Genomic DNA, 18,351 nt, shown 5'->3' on the forward strand with positions numbered 1-18,351 from the left:
CCTGGGTAAGTGAATCCAATCTCCCCCCAGTACTTACCCAGGTACAGAGCTCTGATTCTCTGTACTTCCTGCTCTTGGGCTGCTCTCTTTCCCATGGTCAGGCAGGAACCTCCCCCTGGGTAAGTGAATCCAATCTCCCCCCAGTACTTACCCAGGTACAGAGCTCTGATTCTCTGTACTTCCTGCTCCTGGGCAGAAGACTTGGTCTCGACCAATCATTTGTGAGTTTTCCCATTGCATCGATCACTGTGAGCTAGAGGGAGGAGTTAGTTGAAGTGCCTGACCATGGGAAATAGAGCAGCCCGGGAGCAGGAAGTACAGAGAATTAGAGCTCTGGATTCACTTACCCAGGGACCTGCATGGTATTTGGCCCTTGAAGCTCTTGAACCATATAAGCCCATGTGTGGATATAGCCTTCCTCTGATTGGCCGGCTGCAATTCAGCTTGAAAGCACCCAATCACCAGTGTTTCAGAATTAAATTATATCCCCCCCCCCCCGACTCAGGAAAAACAATGCACTTTATATCGGGGGGTGGTTCTATTGGATCTCATGCTCCAATTGTACAATTAAAGTATTGCCCCAACCCCCCTGATCCTAAAAACCCCCCATTTTATCTATGCAGGATCTACTTGGCCCATTAGAGGAGGCTCAGTATAATGTTACCCCCACTGCTATAACCTCCTATACCATCGGCAGGCCCTGTGGCTGCAGGTAGCCAAGTCAGGCACAATTGCCCCTCTCCCCCCCTACCCTGGGGTATAAAACTATAGACAGAGATCTGAACATGATGTATAATACATGCCCTGATTTTAAAGGCAAAGTAACAAGCACTTTATTTAATGCACTCACAAGTCCACGGGTCTTTGTGTTATAGACCCGAATGGGTACTGGGCCCTTTAAGGCCGGGGCATGTTCTGGAGGCCGAGGGGTTAACGGACATTGGGCTGATCGATAGCTTTAGTCATAGACACTGAATGGTCTGAGAGCGTAGAGTGTCTCTTATCAAACAGGTCTAACCTTTTCTTGGCTCCTTGCAACTTGACCCATCAAACAGGTTTAACCTTTCCTTGGCTGCATGCAGATTGACCCATCAAACAAGTTTAACCTTTCCTTGGCTGCATGCAGATTGCCCCATCAAACAGGTATTATAAAGCTGCATGAAGTCAAGAAAAGGTTAAACCTGTTTGATAAGGTGAAAAATGCGGAGGGTAAGCTGTGTGAGCAAACGAATTAGCTGCATGTGGCCAATGAAAGGTTAAACCTGTTTTATAGAGAGAGCTGCATGAAGCCGAGAAAACAGGCTTAACCTTTTCCTGGCTGCATGCAGGTTGCCCTGTCGAACAGGTTTTGCCTTTTATCGGCTTCATGTAGCTCATCCCCACAATCTCAACCATATCAAACAGGTTAAACCTTTAACTGACTTCATGCAGCTCATCCCCTAAAATCTCAGCCTTATCAAACAGGTTTAACCTTTTCTTCGCTGCATGCAACTCTTCTTGGCTGCATAAAGCATACCCCCACAGTCTTTACCATATCAAACAGGTTTAACCTTTCCTTTGCTGCATACAGCAGACCCCCCACAATCTTCACCTTATCAAACAGGTTTAACCTTTCCTTTGCTGCATACAGCAGACCCCCCACAATCTTCACCTTTATCAAACAGGTTTAACCTTTTATTGACTTCATGCATCCCATCCCCCAAAATCTCAGCCTTATCGAACAGGTTTAACCTTTCCTTTGCTGCATACAGCATACCCCCCCACAATCTTCACCTTATCAAACAGGTTTAACCTTTTATTGACTTCATGCATCCCATCCCCCAAAATCTCAGCCTTATCGAACAGGTTTAACCTTTCCTTTGCTGCATGCGGCATACCCCCCACAATCTTCACCTTATCAAACAGGTTTAACCTTTCCTTCGCTGCATGCAACTTGCCCTATCAAACATGTTTAACCTCTACTTGGCTGCATACAGCTTATCCTTCGCAATCGTCACCATATCAAACAGCATATCAAACCTTTTACTGATTTCATGCAGCTTATCCCCCAAACCTTATCAAACAGGGTTAACCTCTGCTTGGCTGCATGCAACTTGCCCATTACTGTCTTCACCATATCAAACAGGGTTTAACCTTTTCTTTGCTGCATACCCCCCACAATTTTCTCCTTATCAAACAGGTTTAACCTTTTACTGACTCCATACAGCTCAGCCCCAAAATCTCAGCCTTATCAAACAGGTTTAACCTTTGCTTGGCTGCATACAGCAGACCCCCCACAATCCTCTCCTTATCAAACAGGTTTAACCTTTTATTGGCTTCATCCTGCTCTCTCTATAAATGAGGTTTAACCCTTTCCTTGGGCGGATGCAGCTCACCCCCAGATCAGATTTATCCTGATTCCAGAAGCTCTGAACCAAAATCAAGTGGCACTTTACCTTTCCTTTATTGAACCCTCGGACACCCAAGATGGCCGCCAGTTCCTTAGAGACCCCCCCCCCCACTTTACAAAGTAACCCCTTTTTAGATTTCATCTTGAACTCTTTATTGTGTTTGTATTTCCTACTTTTAATTTGGAATATCGTTGGTATGGAAGCTGATTGGTGGGTTGGGTAGGGGGGCGTGGCTGTGTCTGTTACCCCGAGTGTGTATGAATTCATATTTTTGTTTTTCTGGGTGGGTTTTTTTTTCCTGTTATTTCCGATGATTTCCCATCATGTGACTGACGAGACTGCGCTACGGTTTCTGTGTGTTCTCTTTTATTCTCCTTAATGATAATAATAATTATAACAATGTTGCTGCTTCAGTTGTAAATAAAAGCTTTTATTCCTCGTATCCCATTGGTCGGATCAGTTGGTGTTTTTTGTTTTTTTTCATTCTCCCAATGGCCAGTTGGTGGCACTGTTGCCCTGTAGGATGTCTCGGCCGGCCCTGTGGAAGGGTAATGCCAATTTTATTATAACAACTGGATATTATCTGATGTATTACCCTCGGGAATTATTATCCCCTGAGTTTGTGTACTCTCCCTGTGAATTGTGGGAGTTGTAGTTGAACAACAACCTGGGGGGGGACACAAGTCAATTTAGAGACTTCTATACAATGATAATGAAACAACAGCGCCACCTGCTGGTCATTTCAGCCAACCGGAACGCCTGTTGCTCTGCTCAGAAAATATTCAGCGGGCAGAGAAGAGTCACCTGATGTTTCCTGGGTCATTTCTAAGCAGAGCAACATCCCTAGACACAGTTGGGCGGTATGACCATCAGGAGGCGCTGTTGTCTCGCATTTATTACAGTTGAAGCGCAGATACCTCGAAAAAGGAATGGCTGTCAATTGCAAGGGTGCTCAAAAGAGCAATGTGAGGGTTTATGTTCCCTTTACCTTGCCTTAAAGGGACAGTAACACCAAACAATGCAACATTGTGGTTCATTCAAGGTTGGGAGAGAGAATGAATTGTAATGGGGAGTCAGTGGAGGTGAATGAGTTAAATTTGCAATGGGATTGGGTGACTGGGCAAGTCTGGCTGCAAACATGGCAGCTCCAGCGACCTGTGCCTCGGTGTCAGCGCCGGCGTCAATCAGTCCGACAAGTGCATCCACCCCGAGGCCTGGGAGCGACTGCTAAAGTGACCCCCTCCTGTCCCTAATGTGGGGGGCCGGGGGGGGGGGAGACGACTCCTGAATTCCTTATTGGCTTCCAAATGAAATGAAAGCTGATGCCCAGATCCAAAGCCTCAGGGGGGCAGAATGAATATGGGGGGGTCGGAGCAGTTAGGGGGAACCAGAGAGACACAGACTAGTTGTAGCTATAACTCATACCCATTGGAGGAGGAGCCTGGGTCAGGGGTGGGGCTTCAATAAAACCTCCATCCCAATGTGTCCAATTAAATACAATTGCCCCCCCTGGGGGCCCTACCTGTGCTATTTCCTCCCATAACTCATCCTCTGAACCCCCCCCCTTCCAGGTTGGATTACCATTGGGCGTCCAGTTGGACTAAACCGACCCAATGCCTTAGAGTGCTTGTTGGACTACAACTCCCATCACCCCTTGACTCTACCTACTTGTGCTATCTCCTCACATCACTCATCCTTTTGAACCCCCCCCCCTTTCCAGGTTGGATTACCATTGGGCGTCCAGTTGGATTAAACCAACCCAATGCCTTAGAGTGCTTGTTGGACTACAACTCCCATTGACCCTCGAACGTACCTACCTGTGGTATTTCCTCCCATCATTCATCCTCTGAACCCCCCTTCCAGGTTGGATTAAACCAACCCAATGCCTTAGAGTGCTTGTTGGACTACAACTCCCATTGACCCTCGAACGTACCTACTTGTGGTATTTCCTCCCATCATTCATCCTCTGAACCCCCCCCCCCCCCCCTTCCAGGTTGGATTAAACCAACCCAATGCCTTAGAGTGCTTGTTGGACTACAACTCCCATCACCCCTTGACTACCTACCTGTGCTATTTCCTCCCATCACTCATCCTCTTAACCCCACCCTTCCAGGTTGGATTACCATTGGGCGTCCAGTTGGATTAAACCAACCCAATGCCTTAGAGTGCTTGTTGGACTACAACTCCCATCAACCCTCCAACCTACCTACTTGTGCTATTTCCTCACATCACTCATCCTCTGAACCCCCCCTTCCAGGTTGAATTACCATTGGGCGTCCAGTTGGATTAAACCGACCCAATGCCTTGGAGTGCTTGTTGGACTACAACTCCCATCACCCCTTGACTCTACCTACTTGTGCTATCTCCTCCCATCCTCTGAACCCCCCCCCTTTCCAGGTTGGATTACCATTGGGCGTCCAGTTGGATTAAACCAACCCAATGCCTTAGAGTGCTTGTTGGACTACAACTCCCATCGACCCTCGAACGTACCTACCTGTGGTATTTCCTCCTATCATTCATCCTCTGAACCCCCCCCCCTTCCAGGTTGGATTAAACCGACCCAATGCCTTAGAGTGCTTGTTGGACTACAACTCCCATCAACCCTCCTACCTACCCACTTGTGCTATTTCCTCCCATTGCTCATCCTCTGAACCCCCTTCCAGGTTGGATTACCATTGGGTGTCCAGTTGGATTAAACCAACCCAATGCCTTAGAGTGCTTGTTGGACTACAACTCCCATCAACCCTCAAACCTACCTACTTATACTATTTCCTCCCATCATTCATCCTCTGAACCCAGCCCCCCCCTTCCAGGTTGGATTAAACCAACCCAATGCCTAAGAGTGCTTGTTGGACTACAACTCCCATAAACCCTACCTACTTATACTATTTCCTCCCATCATTCATCCTCTGAACCCAGCCCCCCCCCCCCCCCTTCCAGGTTGGATTAAACCAACCCAATGCCTTAGAGTGCTTGTTGGACTACAACTCCCATCAACCCTCCTACCTACCCACTTGTGCTATTTCCTCCCATTGCTCATCCTCTGAACCCCCTTCCAGGTTGGATTACCATTGGGTGTCCAGTTGGATTAAACCAACCCAATGCCTTAGAGTGCTTGTTGGACTACAACTCCCATCAACCCTCAAACCTACCTACTTATACTATTTCCTCCCATCATTCATCCTCTGAACCCCAGCCCCCCCCCCTTCCAGGTTGGATTAAACCAACCCAATGCCTAAGAGTGCTTGTTGGACTACAACTCCCATAAACCCTACCTACTTATACTATTTCCTCCCATCATTCATCCTCTGAACCCAGCCCCCCCCCCCCCTTCCAGGTTGGATTAAACCAACCCAATGCCTAAGAGTGCTTGTTGGACTACAACTCCCATCAACCCTCCTAGCTACTTGTACAGCTGTTGCCCAAGTGTAGTGATTGAGTGCAAACGCCCTTCCTGTTGGATTATACCTCCTACAATTCCCATCATCCTCCCCGAACCCTTCTCGTTCCACTCTATGTAGAAGCACAGCGGTGGGATGTGGCCTAACGTATAGAGCCAATCACATCAGCAGATAAAAGCCCATTCTAGCTGGATCCCACATGGCAGACAGAGGGTGCTGGGAGTTGCAGCATAGCCTTCCCATTGGATCCCCTTTGCTGAGACCCATGGCCTAGTGTAGGGCACTTAGAACAACACCAGCAAGAAAAGCTGGTTCTAGGTGTAGAGTTCCGCGCTGACACCCTCACTGCAACTCCCATCATCCCCTGTTGGAAGATCTAGTTCAACTGAACCTGATGCAAGACCAAGATCATGGGAGTCTTCCCAGGCCTTCTCCCATAAGCCCATTAACTGCCAGACTCCGGCCTTAGTCTTCCTATTGGTGGCCTCCACTTGTGGCCCCGGAGGGCCACACCCTCCTTGGGCACCCCGGCTTGGCTCCACCAGACAGATGATCCCCCCCTTGGCCTTGTTGTTGTGACGCTCACTAATCATGGGAGACTTTTATTTTGGAAGGCGGCTGTTTTTTTCTCTTTCCGCCTGCGCTGCCATATGGCCAGGAGATGGCAGCGTTAAGCCTGTAACCGGCTGCGTCTTCCCAGCTCTTGGGCCTGCAGAGAGCTTTCCCCATGGCACCTCCTGCTTTATCCCTCCTGTCGGCCATTGTTTGGCATCTACTTGCTGCTGGACCACAGAGGGGCCTTCATAACTCTGGCATCTTCTTGCTGCTGGACCACAGAGGGGCCTTCATAGCCAATGCTCCCCTGAGGCTCGGCCCCCTGCCCAAATCCATCCTGTTCCCTCACTAATGCCAAGTGGTGGTCATTTTAAACAGGGTTGGGCCTATCAGGTTCTTGGGGTTCCCCTGAGCCTATCAGAATTCCGTAAATTATAACCTGTACCCCCATCCACTTTATATGTTGGGGGGTGCTGGAAGTTTTGCTTCAATAACATCTGTAAAGGGTGTGGGTAATGTCTCCATCTTGTCCTACTGTCTCCATCTTGCCCTACTGTCTCCATCTTACCCTTAATCTGTTCCCCATCTTGCCCTACTGTCCCCATCTTGCCCTACTGTCCCCGATCTTGCCCTACTGTCCCCATCTTGCCCTACTGCCCCTCCATCTTGTCCTAGCTGTCTCCATCTTGCCCTACTGGCCTCCATCTTGCCCTACTGTCTCCATCTTGCCCTACTGCCTCCATCTGCCCTACTGCCTCCATCTTGTTCCTACTGTCTCCATCTTGCCCTACTGTCTCCATCTTGCCCTACTGTCCTCCATCTTGCCCTAGCTGTCTCCATCTTGCCCTACTGTCTCCATCTTGCCCTACTGTCTCCATCTTGCCCTTACTGCCTCCATCTTGTCCTACTGTCTCCATCTTGTCGTACTGTCTCCATCTTGCCCTACTGTCCCCATCTTGCCTACTGTCTCCATCTTGCCGTACTGTCTCCATCTTGTCCTAGCTGTCCCCATCTTGCCCTACTGTCCCTCCATCTTGCGTACTGTCTCCATCTTGCCCTACTGTCCCCATCTTGCCCTACTGTCTCCATCTTGCCCTACTGTCTCCATCTTGCCTACTGTCCCCATCTTGCCCTACTGTCTCCATCTTGTCCTACTGTCTCCATCTTGCCCTACTGTCTCCATCTTGTTCTACTGTCCCCATCTTGCCCTACTGTCCCCATCTTGCCCTACTGTCTCCATCTTGCCCTACTGTCTCCATCTTGCCCTACTGTCCCCATCTTGCCCTGCTGTCCCCATCTTGCCCTGCTGTCTCCATCTTGCCCTACTGTCTCCATCTTGCCCTACTGTCCCCATCTTGTCCTACTGTCTCCATCTTGCCCTACTGTCTCCATCTTGTCCTACTGTCCCCATCTTGCCCTACTGTCTCCATCTTGCCCTATGTCTCCATCTGCCCTACTGTCCCCATCTTGCCCTGCTGTCCCCATCTTGCCCTGCTGTCTCCATCTTGCCCTACTGTCCCCATCTTGTCCTACTGTCTCCATCTTGCCCTACTGTCTCCATCTTGCCCTACTGTCTCCATCTTGTCCTACTGTCCCCATCTTGTCCTACTGTCTCCATCTTGTCCTACTGTCCCCATCTTGTCCTACTGTCTCCATCTTGCCCTACTGTCTCCATCTTGTCCTACTGTCCCCATCTTGTCCTACTGTCCCATCTTGCCCTACTGTCTCCATCTTGTCCTACTGTCTCCATCTTGTCCTACTGTCTCCATCTTGCCCTACAGTCTCCATCTTGCCCTACTGTCTCCCTCCTGCCCTACTGTCTCCATCTTGCCCTACTGTCCCATCTTGCCCTACTGTCTCCATCTTGTCCTACTGTCTCCCTCCTGTCCTACTGTCTCCATCTTGCCCTACTGTCTCCATCTTGTCCAACTGTCTCCCTCCTGCCCTACTGCCTCCATCTTGCCCTACTGTCTCCATCTTGCCCTACTGTCCCCATCTTGTCGTACTGTCTCCATCTTGCCCTACTGTCCCCATCTTGCCCTACTGTCTCCATCTTGCCCTACTGTCTCCATCTTGTCCTACTGTCTCCATCTTGCCCTACTGTCCCCATCTTGCCCTACTGTCTCCATCTTGCCCTACTGTCTCCATCTTGTCCTACTGTCTCCATCTTGTCCTACTGTCTCCATCTTGCCCTACTGTCTCCATCTTGTCCTACTGTCGCCATCTTGCCCTGCTGTCCCACATCTTGCCATACTGTCTCCATCTTGCCCTACTGTCTCCATCTTGCCCTACTGTCCCCATCTTGCCCTACTGTCTCCATCTTGCCCTACTGTCTCCATCTTGCCCTACTGTCCCCATCTTGCCCTACTGTCTCCATCTTGTCCTACTGTCTCCATCTTGCCCTACTGTCTCCATCTTGTTCTACTGTCCCCATCTTGCCCTACTGTCCCCATCTTGCCCTACTGTCTCCATCTTGCCCTACTGTCTCCATCTTGCCCTACTGTCCCCATCTTGCCCCATGCTGTCCCCATCTTGCCCTGCTGTCTCCATCTTGCCCTACTGTCTCCATCTTGCCCTACTGTCCCCATCTTGTCCTACTGTCTCCATCTTGCCCTACTGTCTCCATCTTGTCCTACTGTCTCCATCTTGCCCTACTGTCTCCATCTTGTCCTACTGTCTCCATCTTGCCCTACTGTCTCCATCTTGTCCTACTGTCTCCCTCCTGCCCTACTGTTCTCCATCTTGCCCTTATTGTCTCCATCTTGTCCTACTGTCTCCATCCTGTCATACTGTCTCCATCTTGCCCTACTGTCTCCATCTTGTCCTACTGTCCCCATCTTGTCCTACTGTCCCATCTTTCCTACTGTCTCCATCTTGTCCTACTGTCCCCATCTTGTCCTACTGTCTCCATCTTGTCCTACTGTCCCCATCTTGTCCTACTGTCTCCATCTTGCCCTACTGTCTCCATTCTGTCCTACTGTCCCCATCTTGTCCTACTGTCCCCATCTTGCCCTACTGTCTCCATCTTGTCCTACTGTCTCCATCTTGTCCTACTGTCTCCATCTTGCCCTACAGTCTCCATCTTGCCCTACTGTCTCCCTCCTGCCCTACTGTCTCCATCTTGCCCTACTGTCTCCATCTTGCCCTACTGTCTCCATCTTGTCCTACTGTCTCCCTCCTGTCCTACTGTCTCCATCTTGCCCTACTGTCTCCATCTTGCCCTACTGTCTCCATCTTGTCCTACTGTCTCCCTCCTGCCCTACTGTCTCCATCTTGCCCTACTGTCTCCATCTTGTCCTACTGTCTCCATCTTGTCTACTGTCTCCATCTTGTCCTACTGTCTCCCTCCTGCCCTACTGTCTCCATCTTGCCCTACTGTCTCCATCTTGCCCACTGTCCCCATCTTGCCCTACTGTCTCCATCTTGTCCTACTGTCTCCATCTTGCCCTACTGTCTCCATCTTGTTCTACTGTCCCCATCTTGCCCTACTGTCCCCATCTTGCCTTACTGTCTCCATCTTGCCCTACTGTCTCCATCTTGCCCTACTGTCCCCATCTTGCCCTGCTGTCCCCATCTTGCCCTGCTGTCTCCATCTTGCCCTACTGTCTCCATCTTGCCCTACTGTCCCATCTTGTCCTACTGTCTCCATCTTTGCCCCTACTGTCTCCATCTTGTCCTACTGTCTCCATCTTGCCCTACTGTCTCCATCTTGTCCTACTGTCTCCATCTTGCCCTACTGTCTCCATCTTGTCCTACTGTCTCCCTCCTGCCCTACTGTCTCCATCTTGCCCTATTGTCTCCATCTTGTCCTACTGTCTCCATCCTGTCATACTGTCTCCATCTTGCCCTACTGTCTCCATCTTGTCCTACTGTCCCCATCTTGTCCTACTGTCCCCATCTTGTCCTACTGTCTCCATCTTGTTCCTACTGTCCCCATCTTGTCCTACTGTCTCCATCTTGTCCTACTGTCCCCATCTTGTCCTACTGTCTCCATCTTGCCCTACTGTCTCCATCTTGTCCTAACTGTCCCCATCTTGTCCTACTGTCCCCATCTTGCCCTACTGTCTCCATCTTGTCCTACTGTCTCCATCTTGTCCTACTGTCTCCATCTTGCCCTACAGTCTCCATCTTGCCCTACTGTCTCCCTCCTGCCCTACTGTCTCCATCTTGCCCTACTGTCTCCATCTTGCCCTACTGTCTCCATCTTGTCCTACTGTCTCCCTCCTGTCCTACTGTCTCCATCTTTCGCCCTACTGTCTCCATCTTGCCCTACTGTCTCCATCTTGTCCTACTGTTCTCCTCCTGCCCTACTGTCTCCATCTTGCCCTACTGTCTCCATCTTGTCCTACTGTCTCCATCTTGTCCTACTGTCTCCATCTTGTCCTACTGTCTCCCTCCTGCCCTACTGTCTCCATCTTGCCCTACTGTCTCCATCTTGCCCTACTGTCCCATCTTGCCTACGTCTCCATCTTGTCCTACTGTCTCCATCTTGCCCTACTGTCTCCATCTTGTTCTACTGTCCCCATCTTGCCCTACTGTCCCCATCTTGCCCTACTGTCTCCATCTTGCCCTACTGTCTCCATCTTGCCCTACTGTCCCCATCTTGCCCTGCTGTCCCCACTTGCCCTGCTGTCTCCATCTTGCCCTACTGTCTCCATCTTGCCCTACTGTCCCCATCTTGTCCTACTGTCTCCATCTTGCCCTACTGTCTCCATCTTGTCCGTTACTGTCTCCATCTTGCCCTACTGTCTCCATTCTTGTCCTACTGTCTCCATCTGCCCTACTGTCTCCATCTTGTCCTACTGTCTCCCTCCTGCCCTACTGTCTCCATCTTGCCCTATTGTCTCCATCTTGTCCTACTGTCTCCATCCTGTCATACTGTCTCCATCTTGCCCTACTGTCTCCATCTTGTCCTACTGTCCCCATCTTGTCCTACTGTCCCCATCTTGTCCTACTGTCTCCATCTTGTCCTACTGTCCCCATCTTGTCCTACTGTCTCCATCTTGTCCTACTGTCCCCATCTTGTCCTACTGTCTCCATCTTGCCCTACTGTCTCCATCTTGTCCTACTGTCCCCATCTTGTCCTACTTTTCCCCATCTTGCCCTACTGTCTCCATCTTGTCCTACTGTCATCCATCTTGTCCTACTGTCTCCATCTTGCCCTACAGTCTCCATCTTGCCCTACTGTCTTCCTCCTGCCCTACTGTCTCCATCTTGCCCTACTGTCTCCATCTTGCCCTACTGTCTCCATCTTGTCCTACTGTCTCCCTCCTGGTCCTACTGTCTCCATCTTGCCCTACTGTCTCCATCTTAGGCCCCCTACTGTCATCCATCTTGTCCTACTGTCTCCCTCCTGCCCTACTGTCTCCATCTTGCCCTACTGTCTCCCATTGTCCTACTGTCTCATCTTGTCCTACTGTCTCCATCTTGTCCTACTGTCTCCCTCCTGCCCTACTGTCTCCATCTTGCCCTACTGTCTCCATCTTGTCCTACTGTCTCCATCTTGCCCTACTGTCTCCATCTTGCCCTACTATCTCCATCTTGCCCCTAACTGCCTCCATCTTGTCCTACTGTCTCCATCTTGCCCTACTGTCCCCATCTTGTCGTACTGTCTCCATCTTGCCCTACTGTCCCCATCTTGCCCTACTGTCTCCATCTTGCCCTACTGTCTCCATCTTGTCCTACTGTCTCCATCTTGCCCTACTGTCCCCATCTTGCCTACTGTCTCCATCTTGCCCTACTGTCTCCATCTTGTCCTACTGTCTCCATCTTGTCCTACTGTCATCATCTTGCCCTACTGTCTCCATCTTGTCCTACTGTCCCCATCTTGCCCTGCTGTCCCCCCATCTTGCCATACTGTCCTCATCTTGCCCTACTGTCTCCATCTTGCCCTACTGTCTCCATCTTGCCCTACTGTCCATCTTGCCCTACTGTCTCCATCTTGCCCTACTGTCTCACTTGCCCTTACTGTCCCCATCTTGCCCTACTGTCTCCATCTTGTCCTACTGTCTCCATCTTGCCCTACTGTCTCATCTTGTTCTACTGTCCCCATCTTGCCCCTAACTGTCCCAGGCTTGCCCTACTTGGTCTCCATCTTGCCCTACTGTCTCCATCTTGCCCTACTGTCCCCATCTTGCCCTGCTGTCCCCATCTTGCCCTGCTGTCTCCATCTTGCCCTACTGTCTCCATCTTTTGCCTACTGTCCCCATTCTTGTCCTACTGTCTCCATCTTGCCCTACTGTCTCCATTTCTTGTCCTACTGTTTTTGTTTCCCCCCTTTTGCCCTACTGTCTCCATCCTTGCCTACTGTCTCCATCTTGCCCTACTGTCTCCATCTGTGTCCTACTGTCTCCCTCCTGCCCTACTGTCTCCATCTTGCCCTATTGTCTCCATCTTGTCCTACTGTCTCCATCCTTGTCATACTGTCTCCATCTTGCCCTACTGTCTCCATCTTGTCCTACTGTCCCCATCTTGTCCTACTGTCCCCATCTTGTCCTACTGTCTCCATCTTGTCCTACTGCCCCATTGTCACTGTCTCCATCTTGTCCTACTGTCCCCATCTTGTCCTACTGTCTCCATCTTTGCAGCCCTACTGTCTCCATCTTGTCCTACTGTCCCCATCTTGTCCTACTGTCCCCATCTTGCCCTACTGTCTCCATCTTGTGCCTACTGTCTCCATCTTGTTCCTACTGTCTCCATCTTGCCCTACAGTCTCCATCTTGCCCTACTGTCTCCTCCTGCCCTACTGTCTCCATTCTTGCCTTCTACTGTCTCCATCTTGCCCTACTGTCTCCATCTTGTCCTACTGTCTCCCTCCTGTGCCTACTGTCTCCATCTTGCCCTACTGTCTCCATCTTGTCCTACTGTCTCCCTCCTGCCCTACTGTCTCCCTTGCCCTACTGTCTCCATCTTGCCCTACTGTCTCCATCTTGTCCTACTGTCTCCATCTTGTCCTACTGTCTCCATCTTGTCCTACTGTCTCCCTCCTGCCCTACTGGTCTCCATCTTGCCCTACTGTCTCCATCTTGTCCTACTGTCTCCATCTTGCCCTACTGTCTCCATCTTGCCCTACTATCTCCATCTTGCCCTACTGTCTCCATCTTGTCCTACTGTCTCCATCTTGCCCTACTGTCCCATCTTGTCGTTACTGTCTCCATCTTGCCCTACTGTCCCCATCTTGCCCTACTGTCTCCATCTTGCCCTACTGTCTCATCTTGTCCTACTGTCTCCATCTTGCCCACTGTCCCCATCTTGCCCTACTGTCTCCATCTTGCCCTACTGTCTCCATCTTGTCCTACTTCTCCATCTCTGTACTGTCTCCATCTTGCCCTACTGTCTCCATCTTGTCCTACTGTCCCATCTTGCCCTGCTGTCCCCATCTTGCCATACTGTCTCCATCTTGCCCTACTGTCTCCATCTTGCCCTACTGTCTCCATCTTGCCCTACTGTCCCCATCTTGCCCTACTGTCTCCATCTTGCCCTACTGTCTCCATCTTGCCCTACTGTCCCCATCTTGCCTACTGTCTCCTCTTGTCCTACTGTCTCCATCTTGCCCTACTGTCTCATCTTGTTCCACTGTCCCCATCTTGCACCTACTGTCCCCATCCTTGCCCTACTGCTCCATCTTGCCCCTACTGTCTCATCTTGCCCTACTTGTCCATCGTTGCCCTGCCTGTCCCCATCTTGCCCTGCTGTCTTCCATCTTGCCCTACTGTCTCATCTTTGCCCTTGACTGTCCCCATCTTGTCTACTGTTCTCCATCTTGCCCTTACTGGTCTCCATCTTGTCCCTACTTCCATCTTGCCCTAACTGTCTCCATCTTGCCCCTACTTCTCCATCTTGGCCCTTACGGTCTTCCATTTTCTTTCTACTGTCTCCCTCTGCCTTACTGTCTCCATCTGTGCCCTAATTGTCTCCATCTTGTCCTGACTGTCTCATCCTGTCATACTGGTCTCCATCTTTGCCCTATGTCTCCATTTGTCTACTGTCCCATGCTCTGGTCTACTGTCCCCACTTGTCCTTACTGTCTCCATCTTGTCCTACTGTTTCCCCATTCTTGTCTATGTCTCGCATCTGTGTCCTCTTGTCCCATACTTGTCCTACTGTCTCCATCTGCGCCTACGTCTCCATTCTTGTTCCTACGTCCCCATCTTGTCATACTTCCCCATTTGCCCTACTGTCTCCATCTGTCCTACTGTCTCATCCTTGTCCTACTGTCTCCATACTTGCCCTACAAGTCTCCATCTTGCATACTGTCTCCCTCCTTCCCTACTGTCTCCAATCTTGCCCTACATGTCTCCATTCTTTGCCCTACTGTCTCCACTTTGTCCTACTGTCTCCCTCCTGTCCTTACTGTCTCCATCTTGCCCTACTGTCTCCATCTTGTCCTACGTCTCCCTCCTGCCGACTGTCTCCATCCTTGCCCTACTGTTCTCCATCTTGCCCTACTGTCTCCATCTTTGTCCTACTGTCTCCAATCTGTGTCCTACTGTCTCCATCTTGTCCTACTTCTCCCTCCTGCCCCTACTGTCTTCATCTGTTGCCCTACTGTCTCCAATCTTGTCCTACTGTTTCTCCATCTTGCCCTACTGTCTCCATCTTGCCCTACTATCTCCATCTTGCCCTACTGTCTCCATCTTGTCCTACTGTCTCCATCTTGCCCTACTGTCTCCATCTTGTCCTACTGTCTCCATCTTGCCCTACTGTCTCCATCTGGCCCTTCCGGCCCCAGTAAGGGAAGGCAATAATTGTGGCAGTAATTACGGACACGTACCTGGATATAATGAGGATCTTCCCATGGCGGTTACAGGGGACCAATAGGTTCAGTCAGTCAGTCCTGGGTACAGAGAACAGATACTTTTATTTTCATCTCCAAAGTGCCAGCTGTTTGGACTTCAACTCCCAGCATCCCCCAGCAGCCGTAGGTTGTGTGAGAATTCTGGGAGTTGTAGTTCAAACACAGCAGTGCAATAAGTTAGACTTTAGGTACAGAGCAGAAATGGGCCCAGTGGGATGGAACTGACAAGGGACTTACAATAGTTTTACTGCAGATATTGCGCCTCTCAGGGTTGTTTATCGCTGTGTGAGGGAACAATACAGGCCAAGCAGCGCCATATGTGCAGGCACTGAGGCAGATTACTCACACAAGGCTTGGGCCACACTACTAGGCCACACTCTGAGCTGTTTCCCACACAATGAACCTTCTGTACGGAAAGCGCACATGGGGCGCCATGTTTTTCCCGCACAAGCCTATGGGGCCGCCATGTTGCCGTACGGAAACAGGAAGCAGCCGCTGTTCGTGCGCCTGCGCCGGATCCTCAGATCCCCTCATTCTCTCCCGAGAGGCTGAGAGCGGGGGCGTGGCTATGGCGTGGCGGCCGGAGGGGCGGGGCTACGCTTGGGGCTGGAGCCATGGCCACACTGGATGCTGAGGTGAGCGACGAGCGGGACGGGGCCCTCGACGGCCGGGGAGTGAGGGGGGGGGGAGACGGGGTGTCAGGGGGTTGAACTTCCCTTAGGCCTCATGGGAGAGAGTCCGGCCGGGCTGTACCGCCGCCATGTACCCCCTGCGCCCCGGCTTCTAAATATACCCCACCTGCCCCGATACAATGCCTCCCTGGTATTCCCTCAACTTCCCCATCAGTTACCCCCAGCTGCCCTTCCGGTTACCCACAGCTGCCCTTCCGGTTACCCCTCTAGTTACCCCTCTAGTTACCCCCTGCTCCCACCTACCCCTCTACTTACCCCTGTAGTTACCCCCTGCTCCCAGCTACCCCTGTAGTTACCCCTCTAGTTACCCCTGTAGTTACCCCCTGCTCCCACCTACCCCTCTACTTACCCCTGTAGTTACCCCCTGCTCCCAGCTACCCCTGTAGTTACCCCCTGCTCCCAGCTACCCCTGTAGTTACCCCCTGCTCCCAGCTACCCCTGTAGTTACCCCCTGCTCCCACCTACCCCTCTACTTACCCCTGTAGTTACCCCCTGCTCCCACCTACCCCTCTACTTACCCCTGTAGTTACCCTGCTCCAGCTACCCCTGTAGTTTACCCCCTGCTCCACCTACCCCTCTACTTACCCCTGTAGTACCCCTGCTCCCCGTTACCCCTCTAGTTACCCCTGTAGTTACCCCTGCTCCCAGTTACCCTCTATTACCCCGTAGTTACCCCCTGCTCCCAGCTACCCCTTAGTTACCCCCTCTCCCAGCTACCCCTGTAGTTACCCCCTGCTCCCGGCTACCCCTGTAGTTACCCCCTGCTCCCCTGAGCCCCTAGCTACCCCTGTAGTTACCCCCTGCTCCCACTCCCCCTACCCCAGCTACCCCTGTAGTTACCCCCTGCTCCCAGCTACCCCTGTAGTTACCCCCTGCTCCCAGCTACCTACCCCTGTAGTTACCCCCTGCTCCCAGCTACCCCTGTAGTTACCCCTGCTCCCGGCTACCCCTGTAGTTACCCCCTGCTCCCAGCTACCCCTGTAGTTACCCCCTGCTCCCAGCTACCCCTGTAGTTACCCCTGCTCCCAGATACCCCTGTAGTTACCCCTGCTCCCGGCTACCCCTGTAGTTACCCCTGCTCCCGGCTACCCCTGTAGTTACCCCCTGCTCCCAGCTACCCCTGTAGTTACCCCCTGCTCCCGGCTACCCCTGTAGTTACCCCCTGCTCCCGGCTACCCCTGTAGTTACCCCTGTAGTTACCCCTGTAGTTACCCCTGTAGTTACCCCTCTAGTTACCCCTGTAGTTACCCCTCTAGTTACCCCTCTAGTTACCCCCTGCTCCCGGCTGCCCTTCCAGTTACCCCCTGCTCCCAGCTACCCTTCCAGTTACCCCCTGCTCCCGGCTGCCCTTCCAGTTACCCCTGCTCCCGGCTGCCCTTCCAGTTACTCCCGGCTGCCCTTCCAGTTACCCCCTGCTCCCGGCTGCCCTTCCAGTTACCCCCTGCTCCCGGCTGCCCTTCCAGTTACCCCCTGCTCCCGGCTGCCCTTCCACCTGCTGGTTCTGTGGCTCAGACCTCACTTAGTGGCTAGTGTGGGTCGCCCTGTTGTTACCCCCTATTTGCCCTGGCTTCTAATTACCCCAACAGCTGGTCCTGCTCTATGGTAACTCTGCTCTTAGTCCCCTCTGTGTCCAGCTATTACCCCATTATATTACCCTCCCCCCCCCCCCCCCATGCTGCCCAACTCTGACCCTTTGGCCCATATTATGACCCCCTGCCCATTCCATACCCAACTCCCTTTATCCCTGGGGCCTTACTGAGATCTATTACCCCCTGTCCCACAGGCCTTGGGGCCACACACAGACACATGGGGCCTTACTGAGCTCTGTTACCCCCTGTCCCACAGGCCTTGGGGCCACACACAGACACATGGGGCCTTACTGAGCTCTATTACCCCCTGTCCCACAGGCCTTGGGGCCTCACACAGACACATGGGGCCTTACTGAGCTCTGTTACCCCCTGTCCCACAGGCCTTGGGGCCACACACAGACACATGGGCCTTACTGAGCTCTGTTACCCCCTGTCCCACAGGCCTTGGGGCCACACACAGACACATGGGGCCTTACTGAGCTCTATTACCCCCTGTCCCACAGGCTTTGGGCCACACACAGACACATGGGGCCTTACTGAGCTCTATTACCCCCTGTCCCACAGGCCTTGGGGCCACACACAGACACATGGGGCCTTACTGAGATCTGTTACCCCCTGTCCCACAGGCCTTGGGGCCACACACAGACACATGGGGCCTTACTGAGCTCTATTACCCCCTGTCCCACAGGCCTTGGGGCCACACACAGACACATGGGGCCTTACTGAGCTCTATTACCCCCTGTCCCACAGGCCTTGGGGCCACACACAGACACATGGGGCCTTACTGAGCTCTATTACCCCCTGTCCCACAGGGCCTTGGGGCCACACACAGACCACATGGGGCCTTACTGAGATCTGTTACCCCCTGTCCCACAGGCCTTGGGGCCACACACAGACACATGGGGCCTTACTGAGCTCTATTACCCC

General features: G+C 52.0%; 1 protein-coding gene and 2 long non-coding RNA genes across 5 annotated transcripts in view; 2 read left to right on the forward strand and 1 right to left on the reverse strand.

Annotated features, from left to right (window-relative positions):
* Positions 1 to 116: 116 nt before the first annotated feature.
* LOC108645208 lies at positions 117 to 2,832 on the forward strand. Its single transcript, XR_004219722.1, has 2 exons — positions 117 to 1,011; positions 1,056 to 2,832. It is a non-coding gene; the product is annotated as an uncharacterized LOC108645208 (long non-coding RNA).
* Positions 2,833 to 2,872: 40 nt separating this feature from the next.
* LOC105945704 lies at positions 2,873 to 15,593 on the reverse strand. The gene is made up of 3 exons (XR_001923545.2): positions 15,381 to 15,593; positions 15,120 to 15,182; positions 2,873 to 2,928 (listed from the first exon to the last, which is right to left on the reverse strand). It is a non-coding gene; the product is annotated as an uncharacterized LOC105945704 (long non-coding RNA).
* An 85-nt stretch (positions 15,594 to 15,678) lies between these two features.
* Positions 15,679 to 18,351, forward strand: part of ehmt1 (euchromatic histone-lysine N-methyltransferase 1) — a 53,614-nt gene continuing 50,941 nt past the window's right edge. For 2 of the 3 annotated variants that reach the window (XM_031906832.1, XM_031906833.1), the window contains exon 1: positions 15,679 to 15,778. In XM_031906832.1, the coding sequence (XP_031762692.1) occupies positions 15,758 to 15,778 (21 nt within the window). In that variant the 5' untranslated portion in view covers positions 15,679 to 15,757. Of the gene's footprint in view, positions 15,779 to 17,347; positions 17,438 to 18,351 lie in introns of those variants that run through there. The other variant, XM_031906837.1, reaches the window with a different exon arrangement.

The sequence above is a fragment of the Xenopus tropicalis genome, chromosome 8 (genome assembly GCF_000004195.4).
Source record: "Xenopus tropicalis strain Nigerian chromosome 8, UCB_Xtro_10.0, whole genome shotgun sequence".
Lineage (NCBI taxonomy): Eukaryota > Metazoa > Chordata > Amphibia > Anura > Pipidae > Xenopus > Xenopus tropicalis.